The following is a 19,507-nucleotide window of genomic DNA, read 5'->3' on the forward strand; positions in this document are numbered from 1 at the left end:
CCACGTTGGGGCCAGAAGGACCTTCTGACCCACCCGGTCCCACCAAGAGACGGCTTTGGGAAGGGAGAAAGGCATCTCCTTTTAACTACAAATCTCCTTTTAACTACAAATCCCAGCATCCCCTGGCCAGCAGGGCCACATGGGTTGGGGTGGATTTGGGACAGGTTGCTCCTCCGCCCCCCACCGCCCCAAAAGGAACTTCCTCAAGCGTCTTATGACATACAGGGAGAGCAACTGATTAAAAAAACCAGAGGAAAAGGGGGAGGGAGGAAGCTTTCTCCGTGCCTCATTAACCAATGGAACTCCCTGTCACAAGGTGGAAGGGGAAAAAGAGCCACGCTGGCGCCGACCACTTTTAACAGGCAATGACAGACATTTGAGGAGCGCATAGACATGAATGGCAGCCATCGGCTACAGAGAAGTCCTATGTAGTCCGATGTCACAGAGCCTCCCTCTTCAGTAGAAGTCTACCCCTGAACATCCAACACACACCCTTTTTGTGACTTTTGGAGTGCTGCGACCAGATTCTTTGTGCATGGAATTATTTTTGGGGAGGGAATAAGACTGGATCGGATGCAAACGTTTGGCATTTTGCTACCAAATGTATCATAACTGTACATATCCAAAGGGTTAATGTGTGTGTGTGTGTGTGTGTGTGTGTGTGTGTGTGTGTGTGTGTATCTGTTTGTGTTTGTGTGTGTATATGTGCGTGTACATTAAATGCATACACCAGCAGCCCCTTTGTACAACACAACTTGTAAATACCTGTAAATTCTTAATTTTAACGTCAGTGTTTTATATTCTGCATCTCCCATCATTGAGGTTTTTTTTAACTGAACGCTTTTGTTGCATTTTAAAATATTTTAAGAGGTTGGAACAGAGGACGCGGCTTCACAATGTTGGCTTAAAAGTGCCAAATTATTTTATTTTATTTTATTCTGCTGGGATTGTTATAATTGTTATATTGCTTGTATAAATCGCCTAGGAAAACACACAGTGCATTAATATTAAAGGTCAAGACAGTTCTCAGGCTGAAGTTGTTTAAATTGGTGTGGCTGGACAGCATTCCTCACTATTTAAGCCGTTGTGGCCGGGGACGATGGGAACTGTTGTCTAACCTGATTCGGAAGGGCCCCTTCATTGCTGCTTTGGAGCAACAACATAGAAAAGTTTGCCATCAAGAATAAAAAGCGTATAGTAAAAAAAAAACAACACCCCAAACTATCCAAAGTTGCTGCAATAAATAAATAAAATAAAATAGACAAAACTTGGGTCCCGAACATCATCCAGAGTCGGATATAAGGCGGCCTACTTCACAGGGCTGGTTTGACTGATGAAACCGAGGAGAAGCTTGAGCTCTTTGGAGAAATGATGGGGAAATAATTTAAGATATAATAATAAAAACTTATTCTTGGAGTTTTCAGAGCCCAGGAGAAGACAGGCCCTGTTGGATTGGGGGGGGGGAGAACAATGATAGGTTTTGTAGTCCTAAAACATACTTTTCCAGGCTGTGATAGAAGCACTTCGAAGGCTTCTTTGGCCGTCAGACTCTTTCTTCTTTTAGGCACTACAAGACCCACTTTTATTATGGAGTGTTTTTTTTAATGTTGGGTAGGGGGATGATGGGACCTGGAGTCAAAAGGAAAAGGAGGTGGGGAGGGGGAATAAAAACTAGAAAACTGATTTTTCTTAAAGTTCAAAAAAAGGAAAGCCTGGAAGAACTGGACCCTCACCCTGGGGCAATGCATTGCGCCGGGCTCAGGAGAGGTGGGCTCCGTTCCCCCTTTTCTCTCTCTCTCTCTCTCTCTCTCTCTCTCTTTCAATCTCTCTTGTTTACTCCCAAGCTAGGCTGGAAATGGGAAATCAAGAGCCCTAAGCAGCGTAAGGTCTCGGAAAAAAACCTCATGAGATCCAGACATTTTAATCCAAGATTAGCCTGACAAGGGGGCCAACCTGATCCGTTCGCCTGGGTGGTGGGGGAAAATGCAGGTTGCTTGCAAGAGAGGGACGTGGCCTTGGGCGCGGAGGGGGGGGGAGGTGGATCTCCGTGGTTTTTAACCCCTCAAAGGCCCCCTCAGGACATGCCCAGTCGTTTGCCGAATTATTCCAGGCGTTCACCCCCTTACACCCTTTAAGCTCTCCCTTCTTGGCTCCCCCTTCGAAGCATCCTGGGTCTCATTTGGCGAACTTTGGATTCCCCCCCCCCCGCGAGATCATCTTCCTTCCCCCCCAACAATCCCCCCATTGTGCGTGAAAACAAGTGGCATTTGGGGAGACCTGCAGATTTCAGCACCACCCGAAAAGCAAGTTCCAGAGAGAAAAAAGACACACATAAACACAGGGGTTTCAGACAAGAGAAGGCCCACCCGGTCTGTCTGCTTCGGCAGAGTTCCTCTCCTGGCTGATGGTGTGGGAAGATAAAAATGAACCACCCATAAGCTCCAGGTCACGAGCAGGAGGTCGGGGGGAGGGGATGCAGCCCTCCTCGGGATGTGGCTGGACTCCGGCGCCTATCATCTCCTACCGTCGGCCTGCAATGGCTGGGGCAGATGGGAACTGGATTCTTGGGAACTTTCCCTGGTGATCCTTTTCCTCCAGTGGGATGAGGTTTTCTGGGTCCTCTTTGGAGGTCCCACTCCGTGCCTCGCCCTCCCTCGGTGAGCCGACGATGCAGGACCTTCTTGGTGGCCACCCCCAGGAATATCTTTCTGGATCCCACCTGGTCAGATCTCCAGCAGGAGGCTGACTCCAGATTCTTCCCAAAAGCCTTTTCCAACTGTTTTTTTTTAAATCCATCTCTTTTTTTTCTCCTTTTCCCTGGTTTGGGTTTTCATGGGGTTGTCCGGCTGCGCTTCTCCCCAAAGCAACAACACCAGTCCAGAAACGAGGCGCTTGGGTGCATGTCATCTCTCTCGCCGGGCCTGGAGGAGGCGCCGGAGAGTCCAGCCGCCGGGCGGCTTCTAGGAATTGGAGACGGAGTGTCTCCCGTGGAAGACGTACGGGTCAGGTTGGGTGCGGTGGCCAGAGAGGGGCGTCAGGTGGGCCGCCGGGTACAAGTGGGAGAGGTCCACCCCGGGGCCGGGAACCCGGGGCGAATGGGGGACGGAGTGGGGCGGCTGGTGAGCCACGGGGTGCCCTTGGTGGAGGGGCTGGTAGCCCTGCGAGCCGGCGGGCGGCGGGGGGCCGACGTACTCGGTGCAGAAGCAGTCCCGGAATTTCCGCACGGCTCTCCCCTTGAGGTTGAGCTTGCGGGAGGTTTTCAAGGAGCTGGTGTACTCCATCTCGTGGGACTTGAGCTTGGCATAGTAATCGGAGAACTTGTTGTACAGTATGGAGATAGGCATGCCGTTGAGGATGATGCCGAAGGAGATGCAGCCAAAGGCCACCATCCGGCCCAGCAGCGTGTCCGGCACCGTGTCCCCATACCCCACGGTGGAGAGGCTCACCTGGCAGAGAGAGAGAAAAAAAAAAAGAGAGAGAGAGAGAGAGAGAGAAAAGAACCCGGGGGAGAAAAAAGAAAGAGAGAGAGAGAGAATGAGGGGGACGGAGCCAGGAAAAAAAAAAACCCTTTTGGCCCTCTGTTCGCGCCCGTTACAATTAATATCCTTCACACACTTGTTGGTTAGTATATTCCAAATAAAGTGCCTCGTGGCACAGAGGTTAAACTGCAGTGTTACAGTCAAAATTCTGCTTATGGTCAGCGTTTGGTTCTGACAGCTGGCTGGAGGTCGCCTCAGTCTTCCAACTTTCCAAGGTCAGTACAAGGACTCCCTAGCTGGTGGGGTGGGTGGGGGTATCGGGTCGCTTGCCAGGGCTCACTTCCCCAACCTGGAGCCCTTTTTTTCTGGGAAAAGCCAACGAGAGGGCTCGACTTACGGCTGCCCACCACCAGGTGTCCGGGATTCTGGTCAGGTCGCAATGTAATTAGCCTGTGTAATTACATTGTAAACCAGCCAGAGAGTGCATTAAGCACTATGAGGCAGGATAATAGCAGCACGCTTTACATCTTATTCATTTGTATTCCTGTAGTAACTACAGTTTCATAAAGACAACGAAGGTATTTTGAAGACGGGACTCAACCCCCTCTAGGACAGCCGGAGTTGCCAGCCTCAGGGGAACCGAAGGTGGCTTTCCTGCTCAACTCTATCCTCACGACACCCCTACGAGGTGGGCCGGGCTGACTGTGACTCCTCCGAGGTCACCCAGTGAGTTTCAGGGCTTGAGTGTGAAACTTCCCCCCTCCCAGGCCCTCCATGCACAATGACAGCTGCAGCTACCCAAAAATCGACAGGTCGAGGCATGGGATACGTTAAAGAGAAGGTGCCCCTTGTTATGCCAATCAAGGGACGGGGAACGGATCCAGGAAAGCACTGGTCGCTTGCCAGGGGTCACTTCCCCGCCCTGGAGCCCTTTTTCCTGGGAAAAGCCAAGGAGAGGGTCCGACTTACGGCCGCCCACCACCAGGCGTCCGGGATGCTGGTGAAGTTGGTGCCGGGCACGTCATGCTCCACGGAGTGCATCAGGGCCGAGAAGGTGAAGACCCCCATGGCGATGAAGAGGAGGAGGCAGCAGACCTGCTGGTAGCACTGCCGGATGGTGAAGCCGAAGGCCCGCAGGCCGGTGGAGTGGCGGGCCAGCTTGAGCAGCCGGAAGATGCGCATCAGCTTGATCAGCTTGAGCACCTTCCCCAGCTTGCCCACGCTGCGCATCTTGTGCAGCTCCTCGTGGTAGTCGCCCTCGGCCTCGCCCAGGTTCTCGAAGAGCAGCTGGATGTAGAAGGGGAGGATGGCCACCAGGTCGATGGCGCTGAAGGCGGCCCGCAGGAACTGCCGGAAGGAGGCGGCCGAGACCAGGCGCATGAGGTACTCCAGGGTGAAGAAGACGGCGCAGATCGTCTCCATCATCTCCATCATCTTCTTGCTGGTCTTGTGCTGCATCTCCTCCACGGTGCTGAGGGTCATCCCCACGATGGAGAGCAGGACGAAGAAGCTGGACATGATGGCGATGACCTTGGCCGGGATGGAGGAATAGGGCTTCTCGATCAGGTTCCAGATGACCCTGCGCAGCCCACCCAGGAACTGGCCTTCAAAGGTCTCCTCTCGCTCCAGCGGGGCGATCTCCGCCTCCAGCTCCCGCTGGACCTTCAGGTGCTCGTTCAGCTCGTCCTGCTTCTCCTCAAAGAGGATCCGGCAGCAGCGCTGGGCATACTTCATGTGGACCCCCCAGTACTCGATCTCCTCCACGAAGTTGGCCGGGCACAGCTCCTCCATCACCCACATCACGCCGCTACGGTAAAAGTGGAAGACGTAGAGGAAGACCAGGGGGTCCCGGTCGAAGAAGTACTCGTTCTTGGGCACTGAGTAGTCGTCGCAGAGGGAGAGCTTCTTCGTCGGGTCGGTGGAGAGGGCCAGCTGGCCGATCCGAGTGACGGGGTACCGGGCGGCCACTTTGCAGGCGATCTGGAAACACTTCCCGCCCACGTTGAGGTTGAGGACGTACTGGCTGCGCCGGGACCGGCTGCCAGGGCGCTCTTCGCTTCCCTCGGCTACGTTGTGCATCGAACCCCATGGCTTGACCAGTTTCTCCTGGGCAAAGGGGATGAACGCATCATCCTCTTCATGGGTGAGGCAGCATTTCGGGCAGTCCCCGATTTTCAGGTTGGCCGAGAGGCTTGCTCGCCTCCTTGCGGGCCGCCTCATGGCTGCCGCCACCCCAGGCACCCCTCGAAGGCTGCCTTTGGAGGTGCGCGGCTGCCGGGTTGAGTCTGAACACTTCCTGATCGGTGGCGGCCTGGATTCGTGCGCCGCCAACCTGTTCAGCCTCTTCCAAACGCCGGCAGCGGCTTCTCCCAACCGGTGGCATTGAATGTTATCTGGAAGCCGCACTAGGCTCAAGCTTCTTAAAGTGATAATAAGATTACGAGGTTAACCTTTCAAGTAAAAGAGCTATTTCTGGAAACCGAGGTCTTCCTTTGCTTGATCTTCCTGACACCGGCCCACCTGTTTGTTCACCTCCGGGCTCCAGCTCCATCGTCTCCAGAAAGCTCAGGAGAAGGAACTGTAGAAGAAGGATGGCGAGGGGCCAAATGGTGGCCTGGCGGGGCCTGAATTCTATGGCAAAGAACATTTGAAGCCCACAAACACTCAAAAGAAACTAACTGCATGGTTAGCCTTTAAGTTATGATACGGCTTTGCATGGGGCTCTTTCTGTACCTGTCAGTCTGATAATCAGGTGCTTCCAGGGGGTTTAATTCCAGCAAGGATAGGTGTATGAAAGCTTCAGGGTCTCACAAACTTCTCTGCCTGGCGCAGAGCTCTGTGAGGTTTGAAAGCCGACATACACGTACAACAAAGTGGATTTGGATCAGCAAGCTAAGTGTCCCTTTTAGCACACTCTGTTACCTCTTGAACTGGTTTTTAAGGTGTTTGAAATAACTTTGGAAAGGTTCTAGGTAACATGCCGTACCTGCTTGGAACGTCCACGCCCATTGTTTGCTGAATTCCAGTTGGAGGGGATGGGATTTCTGGAGTTCCAAAGCCTCCCTGCCCCTCTATAAAAAAGATTCATTAAGAACAGAACCTCCAGCCTCTGAGGCAGTCTACACCCAGGTGCCAAATGCTACAGACAAAGCAGAAAGGGGCTCTTTGCCACTGAGAGGAAACACACCAAAAAGCACACCTAAAAGCAGTGGACAATGCCTGTGACACGTGTCAGGTTGTTCAGGAGTGTGTGTTGCGTGTTTTGTTGTGTTGTGTAGAGATCATGAATGCCAGGCAGAGACATCCTTCTTAGAAGAAGGCCGCGATTAAGTCAGTGCATAAATATTCTTACAGCGCATTATGCGAGTATTGCATCAAGAAGTTTGCAAGGTGGCTCCTAGCGGCATAAAACTGGGCCAACATCCACAAAGCAAACAGAGAGAAGACTGGAGGAATGCCAGCAGACCAAGAGTTGTGGTTTAAAACATTTTTTAATCTCCTGTTGCATTTTTGGCTACAAGAGGAGAGAAGAGAGCATCACACCAAGTGCCCCCCCAAAAAAGTGGTTGACAGGCATTGGGAGTTCCATGGGATCCGGAGTCAATGGCCTGCACCCCCATAGTGCACTAGGACAGCTGGAGGAGACCAGGTTCTTGCACGCACAGAGTGGCCAAAAGGCTATTTTCTTCAACCCCTGTATGTTTTTCCCCCCCAATGACTATTTTAAGCTCTGTCGCCTCCTTTCCTTAGTCTTTCCAGGAGTCAGATCTATAAAGCCTTGCGCCAAAGTTGATCACTCACAGTGGCTACCAAATGTTGGAAATGAGGAGGGGGCAGAATGGAAATCATTCATTACGTGGCGTGTTGGGAAGAAGAGCCCGGTTTGTTACCAAGCACCCACAGACGGATGCTACAGCAGCTGTGGCTACTAAGAAAGCGGAAAATCTACCCCAGAGATCCTTCCCACAGCTTGGAATAGCATACCATGAGTTCTCGATTCAGGCTGTCTCTTGGAGAAGGGGCACGAATGGCCAGGATATGGCTGTTCAAGAGAGAACTTGCCTGGCGGCTTGGAGTGATGCTGCTGGACTACAATTCCCATCCGTTCTGGTGGTGAAGGAAGATGGGAGTTCCATTTCAACAAGATCTGGAGGAGGGGGTTCCCCATCCCAGCCTTTGGGGACCTTTTCTTTTTCAGAATCCAATCCAGAAAACAGAACCATTTCTGCTACCCCAAAGGTGGAGAGACATCCAAGCCTTCAAGGCTCCCCCAGCATGGCTGCCACCCAGTCGGGGGCCACAGCGGCCCCGTGCAATGTTCTGGGCTGCGCTTCGGCCGCAGGACTGTGTGAGAAAACATGGCCGCTTCCTGCAACAGAGAGGAAGAAAAGGAGCGACATAAAGCAACGCCATTGTCAGGCAGGTCATGTCTCCCACCCTGCGGATGGAAAAGCGAGATAGGAACTGAAATGCAATAAAAGAGAGAATCATGTGGAGGAAGCCCCCAGCCTCAGGCCTTACCTTGCAGGAAGGGAAACCTCATGGCAGCTCTTTCGTCATCAGCTGCTCAGAAGCTTTATCGATGCGGAAGCTCACGTAGACAGGTTTGGCTCTGGGACAAACCCACGCAGAAACGGCAACTCCGGCCATGACAAGAATCAGAAGTGCTAAAGGAGCAAAGATGAGCAAGGGTGGAGAGGAGAAAGAAGGAGAGGATGAGAGTTAGCAGCTGTTCTGGTCCCCTTTATTTATTTAAAATAGGTTCCCTTTATTTATTTAAAATATTTTTTTACCCGCCTTTATCCATGAAAAGGACCCGAGGCAGCGTACATTATGGAAAGATAATATTTAAAGCTGAAAATGTTGAGTATACAAAGGTGGGTTACATCAAGGTTTGCTTGAAGAGAAAGTGCTATCCTCCAGCCACCATGGGGAAAAAACCCACACCCTCCCATGCCATTTTCAGGCTCTGATCCTGGAAGGCTGCTATTCCTACTCACCCACAATGGCTATGATCGTCCAATGGTCCATTTTCACACTTTCCGGGCTCTCCGCGCTCTCTGAAAAAGTCAGAAGAGAACTAAAACAGGGTGCGTTTTAAACACGCACACAAATGCAAACCTATGTAAGACCACTGAGGGTCTGGCTGGCTATACAGGACAGGGCGAAAAATTGATTGTTGTGTTTGAAAAATGTGACACTATTGGGAAAAAGGCTGTGCAAAAAACACTCTCCGTTACAGAACCCTGCCAGTACGTTCACAGGCTAAATCAATACATGTGAGAAACAGGATCAAGGGAGAGGAAAAGGGAAGTGCTGGATCAAAACATGGCAGTGGATGGGAAAAGGGGTGTGAAGAGTAACAGCCGCTTTTCAATTTGGGCTTTCCTTTGCCTGCTAAATGGGGAACCTACTGGACAGGAGGAGAATTCCAGCATCCAGTAGACACGTCCATCCTGGAAGGGGCTAATCTTCCCGTGTAACCCCTGCTGCGCTGCCTCGAGTACTACTCTCAAACAAAAGAGACATTAAACACAGAAACGTCTTGTTTGATTTCCAGGGAACGGCAGGCAGAGAACTGAAACTAGGGGGCCATAACACAACGGATGATTAACCATCCGGGCTTGTGAGAGAGCAGCAATAAGAGCAGTAAAGCCTTCCGGGCGCATCAAAATGTACCTGGCCAGACATGTTTTATAAAAACAATTCAGCAAAGTTAACGACCAGGACAAACGGAAATTTCAATAAAATACGGTGCCGTGGAGTTCAGGGTTTCCAGCCAGCCGTGCCCCGCTCTGTAATCCTCGGCTCTTCATGTCAAAGGTGACAAGCAACGGGCAACCAGAACGAATTAAATCAAGAGTGGGGTGGTTTGTTTTTTTTTGCATCTGCTAGAGGGACAACTTCAGAACCCTGTTATTCATCTTTTAAACGCTGGTGCTAATGAAACACACGCCTGTCCCACCTGTTCCGGACGTCGTTGGCGAGGTCTCTGTAGTACTTGGGAAATCCAGGGTGCATCCCAGTTCATCTCGCTCGTCCGGGCAGTCGGGGTGTCCGTCACACACCCACGTGACAGGGAAGCACTCTGCACCTGGAGCACACCGGAACGCGTCTTTTCGGCATCTGGGCGGCTGCGGCGCTGCGGCTGGGGACCCACAGACCTGGACTGATTCGTCAAAAGCATCTGGACAATTTGCGTGACCGTCGCAGAACCGTTCGAAGGGCAAGCAAGGCCCCCGGTTGCCACACTGCCGCCCGTGAGGTCCGCAGGAGACATTTCCAGTGCTGCAGCCCCTCTCGTCGCTCCCGTCTCGGCAGTCCGGTGTCCTGTCACACCTCAAGCAGAGTGGCACCAGGTCTCCGTTGTCGCAGGAAAAATCCCCGAGGGTGCACAGGAAGGAGTCTGAGCCGAGAGAGAAACAGGAAAGACGCGAGCGTGAGCATAGGAAGGGAGGGCCGAGACCAGGCTTCCACACAGCCACAGCTTTGGAGATCTCCACTGTGGATTCTAAAATGGCTAAGACTACAATCCCCATCAGCCTGTGGCCAGCACAGCTGGTGGGGAAGAATGCTAGGATGTGCAGTCATTCTCACCCTGTTATTGACAAGAACAACATTCCCTGGTTCCAGCTCTCAGTATTCAGCCCAGGGAGGATTCCAAAAAAGTGTGGATCCCTTACACAGGTCCTCCTCATCACCCGCTTTTTATCAAGGACTGCAGCCCCTTTGCACCTTGACTTGGGGACTAGGCACCCCTAAACGCAATGGAACGGGACCAAACCCCAGGCTCACGGACCCAGGACAAGATGTTTGAGAAAGCCACATCCTGTCTCTCAAAGTTTTGTGGAAAACGTGCATAGGAATGAGTAGTTAAAAAGCCACTATGAAGAAGGAATAGCCACAGCCCACTTAAAACCAACCTGGTTTAAGTGGGACCCACCCAAAATCTCAGCGGCAGGAAGGTGGAGTTTGTTTGCTGTAGCAAAAAAATGAAATAAACCTGAACAAACCAAAAGCCACATGCAAGTGGGGAAATTTTCCAAAGGGATTAAGAACAAAGCCAGGCTTGGGTGGATTTTAAGGTCATTTCTGTCTGCCTTGGATCCTGATTTTCACAAAGGCCTCCACTCTTCCAAGGCCAAGGGAAATAAAAAAAAAAACCATGTAAGAACAGGGTTCATGGTCCAGATGCAAATGACTTCTTGGCACGCACGCATGCACACACACACACACACAGAAAGAAAGAAAGAAAGAAAGAAAGAAAGAAAGAAAGAAAGAAAAAAGAAGATTCTCATGAACATTAAATAGCTGAGAAAAGTCTGGAGCGACGGGGCTCTGGGATGGCTGTGCCATGAGGAACCCCATTCCAACGTGTCTGGGTTATTAGTACTGTATTTTAGCACTGCTTTTAATTGCTCATTAAAAGTTACTCTAAAGTAGCATTTGTTCATTAAAAGCTGCCTGAAAAAACATATTTTATCATACTTAGCATAAAATTTTAATTGTTAGAAATTATGCTGAAAGCTTTATCCTTGCTCATTAAAAGGTATCTTAAAAACTTACATTCTACTTTTTTAAAAAACTGTTATAAACTTAGGTCGTTCTGAGCCAAAATTAATCATCCAATGTATTTTAATTACTGTCATAGGTTAACAGTTCTGAAGGTATAATGTATTTTTTTCAACCTCACTGTGAGCCGCCTTGAGTCCCGTTAATTGGGAGAAAGGCGGTCTATAATTAAAGCAAACAAGCAACCCTGAAAGCAAGGCCTCGTCTCTATGGCAACCAGAGCGAGGCCACGCCCACGCCGTTGAAGAGCAAGGGGGTCTCGGAAAGGGGGCAGAGCCGGCACGTGCAGCCTATAAGGAGCCGGGGGTAAAAAAGGGGAAGAGCGACAGGGCCTCATGGCGCGACTAACCAATGAACGCCGACGGAGGGCGGAGCCTCGGAAAGGGGCTGGACGAATCAGCGGCGCCAAGCGGCGTGGCCAAGCAACCCCGTTAGGTCATGTCTCGCGCTCCCACCCGGCCTCGTCCCCGGAGCTCACCGGCATGCCTGGCGCGGAGCCGCCCGGCGACTGACAGCAGCAGTAGGACAGGAAGACACTCCATCCCGACTCCGCCGCTGACGCGTGTACTACTGACCTCAGCCGCCGCCACCTCCGCCACATGGAGGGACTCGCGTGAAGAGCGCGCATGCGCCCCAGGGTCCCCCTCTGCGCACGCGCAGACGGCGGCCCGAGATACCATTGGAAGAGGCAGCCACACCCTCTCCAGAGCGACGCATGCGCGGCCCTTTTTAAAAAACCCAAAACACCCCAAATAAAACACACATCGTGACCTCCGCGAGGTTCTATCAGGTGACTTCGCTTCAGGGCCAGCCTCAGGCGCATGCGCAGAGAAGCCGCACTGAGCTTCCGAGGAGGCCCCTCCCAAGTCTGCGAGATCGAATCCCCCCAGCGCCAAAAAATGTGAAGGCAACAGATTCAACACGCAAGAGTTTATCAAGCATCCACACTGAGGGAGCAGTCCCATTTATTGAACCCGTTACATCTGCAGCAGGAAGTGTCTTCGAGGCCAGAGTTGCTCTTCCCCCAGGCAGCATCCTGCCCACTTCTCCCCGGGCTGCCGATTCACAGATAGGGCTGGTCCTTCGAGAGTTCCCATTTCGGAAGCTGAGGGCCAGGCGTGACGGATAGCTTCTCCACTGGGGGAGATCCGGAGCTGGAAAAATTAGGAAGGGAGACCATTGCGCCGACAAAGAATGAATGACACGACAAGCATTGTCCCAAGACAGACACAACACACACATATAACCCAAAAAGCACCAATGGCTTCAGTGGGGAAGAAGGAAAACGACTCTGAGCCAAGACAGATGGGCAACTTTTGCGGCTGGAGAAGGCAACTGGCGACCCTTCCATAGGTCTTCTGGATTACAGTTTCTTTTATCCTCCTCTGGCGGGAGCAATACCCTGTTCCCCCGAAAATAAGACAGGGTCTTATATTAATTTTTATTTATTTATTAGATTTATACCCCACCCATCTAGACTCTTGTTCCAAAAAAACATTTTAGGGCTTATTTTCAGGGGATGTTTTATTTTTTTCATGTACAACCATCTACATTTATTCAAACACAGTCATGTCATCTTCTGATTGCTGCACAAGGGTGAAGGGTGGGGTTTCGCTTCACTTGGGGGAAAAAGAGTAGATTAAAAAATCCGAAGGGCTCCAGCTGGCCATTCCCCATGTCAAGGCAGTAGAAAGACAACTTTAAGATGCTGCAATTAAAAACAACAACTGCTAGCCTGCTCTGCTAGCTTGCTGACAGCTTGGAGTGTTTTAAAAAATAATAATGAATTTAAAGAGAATCTGTCAGCAGCGTCTGTGAATGCAAGGAGCCGGCCCGCCCACCAACCAGATCCTTCCAAGGGAAATCAAACCCTAACCAGGCTTGACTTTGTGTAGACAAATTGATATCAATGGAGAAAATTCAATGATATATATATTTTCAAAAAGGATTTAGATTGAAATCCAACCCACCCTGCACACACGTAGGCATTGACCCCCTACCTGTCGGCTTTCGATCCAGCAGCCAAAGTTTTCTGTGAGGACACAATGATGGTGGGAGGCAAAGCCTCGCGGCGAGCATCCCGTGTGCAGTAGTAATTGCCAGCCAGCTTGTGACTCGGGCCGAGTGGGAGGCACGGAGGCGGCTGAGTTCTAAAAAACAAGGAACCAGGGTTGGTCGGAGAGCACATTCAGAGAAATCGCCACAGCAGAAAAGTGTCCCAAAAAATCAATTTCAGGCACTGCTCGGAGAAACCTCAAAGTAGGACTTTCCCATATCCATGGGATCAGTATCCACCGTTTCGCTTATCCACAGTCTGAAAATATTAAAAATACTAAAAGAAAAAACACAAAGTATTTCCATGATGTAATCACCAGAACTGACCACTGGAGGGAGCCAGAGACAGCCTTATGTACGGCCATAGCCACAGGGGATACAAATACTGAAAAACACAGATTCAAGCAAACATTATTATAATAGCGAAGACTCTCTCTATATACAGTACTGTATATATATATTGCATGGTCTCTCGCTCCCTCTAGTGGCCAGTTGTGGTCATTTCCTCTTTAATTATATATACAGTGGTGTCTTGCTTGACGACGTTAATTCGTTCCAGCGAAATTGTCGTCAAGCGAAATTAAAAAAATTATTGAAACGCATTGAAAACCATACAATGCGTTCCAATGGGCAAAATACCTGCTCATCCAGCGAAGATCCTCCATACGGCGGCCATTTTCTGGTTCCTGTAATGCGAGGAATCTGTGCCTAACACAGAGGGGAGCCATTTTCTACAGCTGGCGGCCATTTTGAAACCCGATGATCAGCTGTTTGCTGATTGTCGTAAAGCGAAAAATCGGTTCCCGAAGCAGGGAACCAATCAATGTTAAGCGAAATTCCACCATCTAAATATCGTTTTACAATCGCAAAAACTTCAACGTGAAGCGGATTCATCATCAAGCGGGTAATCGTCCAGTGGGTCACCACTGTATATTGAAATCCAACCCACCCTGCACACACATAGGCATTCACCTGTATAAAAATATATTCTTTCCCCCCTAGAATTTTACTTTTGATAGTTTCAGATTGTGGATAAATGAATCAGCAATTATTGGTCCCACAGATAAAGGGATCCTACTGTATAGGATTATCTACCTTGTTTCCCCAAAAATAAGACAGGGTCTTATATTAATTTTCGCTCCAAAAATGCATTAGGACTTATTTTCAGGGGATGTTTTAATTTTTTATGTACATCTATCTACCTTTATTCAAATACAGTCACGTCATCTGGTTGCTGCACAAGGGTGGACGGCGGGGTTTCTCTTCACTCGGACTTATTTTTGGGGTAGGTCTTATATGACAAGTATCCTGAAAAATCATACTAGAGCTTATTTTCAGGTTAGGGCTTATTTTCAGCAAAACGGTATTATTTCCAGGTTTTGGAATCCACAGGGGTGTTGGAATCAATTCCCTGGAGGATACTGGGTTCTTATTTGTATCTCTGAGTATTGTATTGTCCCCCATTTTCAGTCAGATAGGTTTTATTTTATTTACACATTATTTCCTCCTTGCATGTTGATTCCCACTTGATTCTCAATTATTTCCTTCTGATTCTCATCCTCTCTGCAGGCGATCTACCCAACAACCCTGTGAGGGAGATCACAGACTAGTGGCCCAAGATCCCCAGACATTATCCCCCCTCAAAAAAATACCAAGAGGCAAATCCCCAACCCCCACAGGACGATTGCAGTTATGTTTTCAGGGAGTGACAGGGTTACCTCTTGGAAATCTCTGTGTAGCGCACATGCATCTTCGTTTGGAGGTCTCGCTGTTTGGGAAGAAAGAGAAACACAGAAGGCTTGGATGGTGCTCTTAAAACAGGTTTTTTTTTTTTTCATTCACTCTGTTTTCAATCATTTGAAACGACAGCAAGTCACACTTTGGAAGCTCTGCGGGGCATTGCATCCATTAACAGGACAAGGAGAGGTCAGCTCACGAGCTCACCTTCGGATTTGGGGGGAAAAACCATGTCATGCAATCCCTCTCTTCTCTCCCCCCCCCCCCGGCCTCTCTGTGTCTCCTCTTAGTTTTTGCCATTTTATGCCCTTTTCAAAAATTTTGGCATTCAAATGATAGGACACGTCTCTCCCTTTCCCTTCTTCACTCTCTCTGAGCGCCCAGTTTCTAAAGCCAGAGCCCCAGCCTTGATCTAGCGCTACAGACTCCCTGATCTCTTGGTTGGGGGATTATGGGAATTGTAGTTGGCAGCAACTGAAGGTTATTTATTTTCTGGGGGGGGGGATAAAAGCAACGGGTACACTTTCCTGTTCCCTTCCCTTTATTATTTTATTATTTACTTATTATTTATTTGAGACGCTTTCACCCTGTCCTTTTGTTGCTGTTTTCTTCAACGATTCTTTGATTATTGATTTTTTCTCCTGCCTCCCATTGAGGCAGCTTCACAAGCGCCCTGTAAAAACATGAATCAACGGGGAAGGGAGGAAAAAGAGACCTCAAAGCAAACACAATTAAACCACGGAAATCATCATCACCCAGGAACCACTATCCGCAGCAAAACCTAAATACTGTATAGAAATTCCAGAAATAGAGACCCAGAGGTGGAGTGTTGTGGCTTTTTAAATGGAGTGGGGTGCATGCAGCTCCCATCATCCCCACCCCACCTCCCCGCTGTTGGAGGGGACGATGGGAGTTGTAGTCCCCCCCTTCCTGGGGCTCTGTGTCTCGGGAATTTCTGGGGTAGGGGCTTGGCTTTGTGGCTGTTGTTGCGGTTGCCGGTGCTGGCTTCCCCTGATCCCCGGCTCACCCCAATCATTAAGTTGCGGAGCATCTTGATGATGGTGGTGGGCTGCGCCATCTTGGCTTTCCCCCCTTCTAGTCGTCAAGGGCGTCGGGAAGGGGGAGGAGCCATCGCCCCTGACGGGAGGGGGAGTGGAAGAGGAGGAGGATGCAAGGGATGCCGGGAGGCGGGTCCTGTGGAGGAGGCGGCCGCGCTGAGCAGGCCGGGTAGAACCAGGTCTCCGCCGCGGGGCATGCCGGGATTGGGAGTCTGGGTTCGAGTGGAAAGGGGAATCCCAAAGTCTCGCGTGATTCCGAGCGGGAAGAGCCACTAGGAGCGGAGGTCTCGCGCGATGTTGTGGAGGGCGTGGTTTCCTGCCCCCGCCACGGTATATAAAGCCCCGGGCGGGTCCACGTGACCCTCTTCTTCCGTCTCGTCCTCCTGCCTGGCCGCCATGGACACGAGCCGCGTGCAGCCCATCAAGCTGGCCCGGGTGACTAAAGTGCTGGGCCGGACCGGCTCCCAGGGACAGTGCACCCAGGTAGGCCGCGGAAGCGAGAGGTTCCGGGGACTCGCCGGCGCTCTGTGCATGCTCAGGAGCCCGCCTGGACGGCCTTTGGCCCCGCCCTTCAGGAAACAGGCCGAGAGGAGGGGCTGGGATCTTCCGACCTGGACTCTGTGCATGCTCAGGAACTCGTGTTCGTGGCATAAGGTCCACCACTCTGCCGCCTTGGAGAGGGGAGGCATGGCGCTCTGTGCATGCTCAGAGGCTCCCCCTCTTTCCTTTGAAGCTTCTGGCTGGCATCTTAAGGCCACGGCCTCCCTCCCTGTTTTGTGAATTTTCAACTCTGTTCATGCTCCGAAACTTATTCCTATTAATCTGAATATCTCTCCCAGGAAACAAGAACAGGGGCCACCCTTCCTTTAGTGCTATAGCCCTCTGTGCATGCTCAGAGGGCTCTCCCTCTGCCTTGCGGCTTCTCCTTGGCTCCTTCCTGGATGAAAAGCTACTGTTAGCCCTGAGGCGTTTGCCCCCTTCCTCTTTTTGATGATAGCTCTCTGGATGTGCTCAGAGGCTCCTCCATCCAGCTTGACTGTGGCTGCCCTCAGAGCGAATGAAGTTGTGGGGCTAAAATATCTGTCATTTCCCCATTTACAAGCTTGCCCTCTGTACATTTTTAGACCCTGTGGCTGAATAGTGGCAGGTAGGAATCAGGGGTCCTTGGGATTCAGGCCTGGGTGGTCTTGGCCCACCCGTCAGGGCCACACACTCTGTGAATGCTCAGAGGTCCCCTCTCCTGTGGATGGAGATGTTTTGTGGTTTCCAAGGGGAGAACCAGTGGAGAAAGCAAGTACTTTTGCCACAGTTGGACACACTTGTGAACCTTCCTGAGTAGCAAGGTGACAGTAGCATCCACAATGAGGACTAGAACCTTACTAGGCAAAACGCTGTTGGGAATTTACACACACATAAATTGCCAGATGGTCTGGAATCCCACCCATCTTAACCTTTTCTTCCTTTTTTCCATGCAGGTCCGGGTGGAGTTCATGGATGACACCAGCCGCTCCATTATCCGCAACGTGAAAGGCCCTGTCCGGGAAGGGGACGTCTTGACGCTTCTGGAGTCAGAACGGGAAGCCCGCCGGCTGCGCTGAGCCCTCCTCACACCTGCGGCGCCCACAGTGAGTATGGTTCAGCATTCTCCCTCTCCCAGTCAGGCACCTCCTGGTTGCCATGGGTAGCGCAGTTCCCATCATCCCCAGAAACTTGCCCTTTTAGCTTGGGATTTTTGATTCACTCTAAAAGCTCCTTGTATTTTTAATACCCACAAAAATACATATATTTGCACATGAGCGTAAATACGCGTGTGTGTATGAATAATGTATCTATGAAAACCAATAAAATAGCAAGTGTAGTCCAGGATAGCTGTGCAGTTATAAGATGATGATTTCTGGAAAGCATACGCTTGTTCACAGCTGACACCATCTTCTCTAGTTTTTATATAAATTCATCAATTAAACCTTCGATTATGTTCTATTTATTTATTTATTCAATTTTTACCCCACCCCTCTAGACAACGTCTACTCGGGGCTGCTTACAAAAATTAAAACACATTAAACAATGTAAAAAAAATAACTAGCATAGTGCAATTATTATAATTAATACTATCCAAGATGGCAAAATTAAGAACCAGAAAAAAGGAAAGGAAAGAACTTAGGTGACTGGGGGGAAGGCCTGTCTGAATAACCAAGTTTTTAGTTGGTTTTTGAACACACCCAGCGAAGGTGCCAGCCGAATTTCAGTGGGAAGTGTGTTCCACAGCCGAGGGGCGACCGCCGAGAAGGCCTGGTTTCTTGTTTTCTCCTTCCGGGCCTCCCTCGGCGTCAGTCCCCTCAGCCGTCCCTGCTGGCTATGTCAGGTGACTCGGGTAGATCTGGGTGGGAGGAGGCGATCTGCCAAATATTGAGGTCCCAAACCGTTTAGGGCTTTATATATAATCATTAATACTTTGAAGTCAATGCGGAAATGAATAGGTAACCAGTGCAGCGCAGCCAGAGTGGGGGAGATGTGCTGATATTTTCTCACCCCACTAATAAGCCTGGCTGCTGCATTCTGGACCATCTGAAGTTTCCGCATGAGCCTCAAAGGCAGCCCCATGTAGAGTGCGTTACAATGGTCTAATCTCGAGATTACGAGCGCATGGACTAGAGTAGTGAGGGCCCCCCGATCAAGATATAGCCGCAGCTGGGCAATCCGCCATAGATGAAAATAGGCGGAACGGACCACGGACGCCACCTGGGTTTCCATGGTTAGCGCCGGGTCCAGATGTATCCCCAAGCTGCGGACCTCACTCTTTGCGGCAAGGGTCGTCCCTCCAAAAGAAAGGGAGTCACCTATGCCGCTAACGGGAGGGCCACCCACCCTCAAGACCTCCGTCTTGTCCGGGTTCAGCCTCAATCCATTTGACTGCATCCATTCCAGTATGGTCGCCAGGCAGCGCTGGAGGGACTGGACGGCATCCACTGAAGTTGGAGTAAAAGAGATGTAGAGCTGTGTGTCATCAGCGTACTGGTTGCCCCACACCCCCCGATTACCCCACCCCGCGGCCTCATATACTGTAGATGTTAAACAGCATTGGGGAGATGATCGACCCCTGTGGGACCCCACAATTGAGACTCCACGGGGCCGAGACATTCTCCCCAATCTGTACTCTCTGGGGGCGGTCCTCCAGGAAGGAGCGGAGCCAAGCAAGTGCAAGGCCGCCGACTCCCAGCTCAGAGAGCCTCCCCAGGAGGATGCCGTGGTCGACGGTATCAAAGGCAGCTGAGATGTCGAGGAGGACCAACAAGGACACATTGCCCCCATCGGGAATGGGGGAAACTGAGCTTATTACTGAAATCTATTTCAATTTTTCTTTTTTCTTAGATTGTGTGCTTCCCGGTTGAGGAGAGTCGAGAAACCAGATGCAAATCCAATAAAATGTCCATGTGTTTTTTCCCCTTTTAAACTTGTGCGTGTGATGCTTGCTACCACAATGGTTGGTTTTTGGAATAACAGTCTAGAACGAGAGGACATCCCCAAATGAAAAATCTTTTTCACTCCATGCTTGCTTTTTCTCCCTTTCTCAGGGTGATTAAAAGCCTTTGGAGACACACACTGCAA

General features: G+C 50.5%; 4 protein-coding genes across 5 annotated transcripts; 1 reads left to right on the plus strand and 3 right to left on the minus strand.

The window, feature by feature from the left end:
• Positions 1-894: 894 nt before the first annotated feature.
• On the minus strand, positions 895-6,118 carry LOC110072489 (potassium voltage-gated channel subfamily V member 2-like). Its single transcript, XM_020780899.3, has 2 exons — positions 4,449-6,118; positions 895-3,446 (listed from the first exon to the last, which is right to left on the minus strand). The coding sequence occupies exons 1-2, from the start codon at positions 5,697-5,699 to the stop codon at positions 2,961-2,963; spliced, it is 1,737 nt and encodes a 578-aa protein (XP_020636558.1). The 5' UTR covers positions 5,700-6,118; the 3' UTR covers positions 895-2,960.
• Positions 6,119-6,951: 833 nt separating this feature from the next.
• CD320 (CD320 molecule) lies at positions 6,952-12,016 on the minus strand. The gene is made up of 5 exons (XM_020780901.3): positions 11,530-12,016; positions 9,445-9,885; positions 8,480-8,539; positions 8,001-8,146; positions 6,952-7,848 (listed from the first exon to the last, which is right to left on the minus strand). Exons 1-4 carry the CDS (start codon positions 12,014-12,016, stop codon positions 8,019-8,021), a joined length of 1,116 nt encoding a protein of 371 aa, XP_020636560.3. The 3' UTR covers positions 6,952-7,848; positions 8,001-8,018.
• NDUFA7 (NADH:ubiquinone oxidoreductase subunit A7) lies at positions 11,982-16,060 on the minus strand. Of its 2 annotated transcripts, none has more exons than XM_020780902.3 (4): positions 15,871-16,060; positions 14,825-14,874; positions 13,052-13,201; positions 11,982-12,205 (listed from the first exon to the last, which is right to left on the minus strand). In XM_020780902.3, exons 1-4 carry the CDS (start codon positions 15,919-15,921, stop codon positions 12,115-12,117), a joined length of 342 nt encoding a protein of 113 aa, XP_020636561.3. In that variant the 5' UTR covers positions 15,922-16,060; the 3' UTR covers positions 11,982-12,114. The 2 variants fall into 2 exon arrangements, with proteins under 2 accessions (XP_020636561.3, XP_072834110.2); XM_072978009.2 differs by having other exon boundaries at positions 12,104-12,453; positions 15,871-16,033.
• Positions 16,061-16,226: 166 nt separating this feature from the next.
• On the plus strand, positions 16,227-19,352 carry RPS28 (ribosomal protein S28). The gene is made up of 3 exons (XM_020780903.3): positions 16,227-16,384; positions 17,377-17,526; positions 19,271-19,352. Exons 1-2 carry the CDS (start codon positions 16,298-16,300, stop codon positions 17,497-17,499), a joined length of 210 nt encoding a protein of 69 aa, XP_020636562.1. The 5' UTR covers positions 16,227-16,297; the 3' UTR covers positions 17,500-17,526; positions 19,271-19,352.
• The last annotated feature ends 155 nt before the right edge of the window (positions 19,353-19,507 follow it).

Source organism: Pogona vitticeps, chromosome 7 (genome assembly GCF_051106095.1).
Source record: "Pogona vitticeps strain Pit_001003342236 chromosome 7, PviZW2.1, whole genome shotgun sequence".
Lineage (NCBI taxonomy): Eukaryota > Metazoa > Chordata > Lepidosauria > Squamata > Agamidae > Pogona > Pogona vitticeps.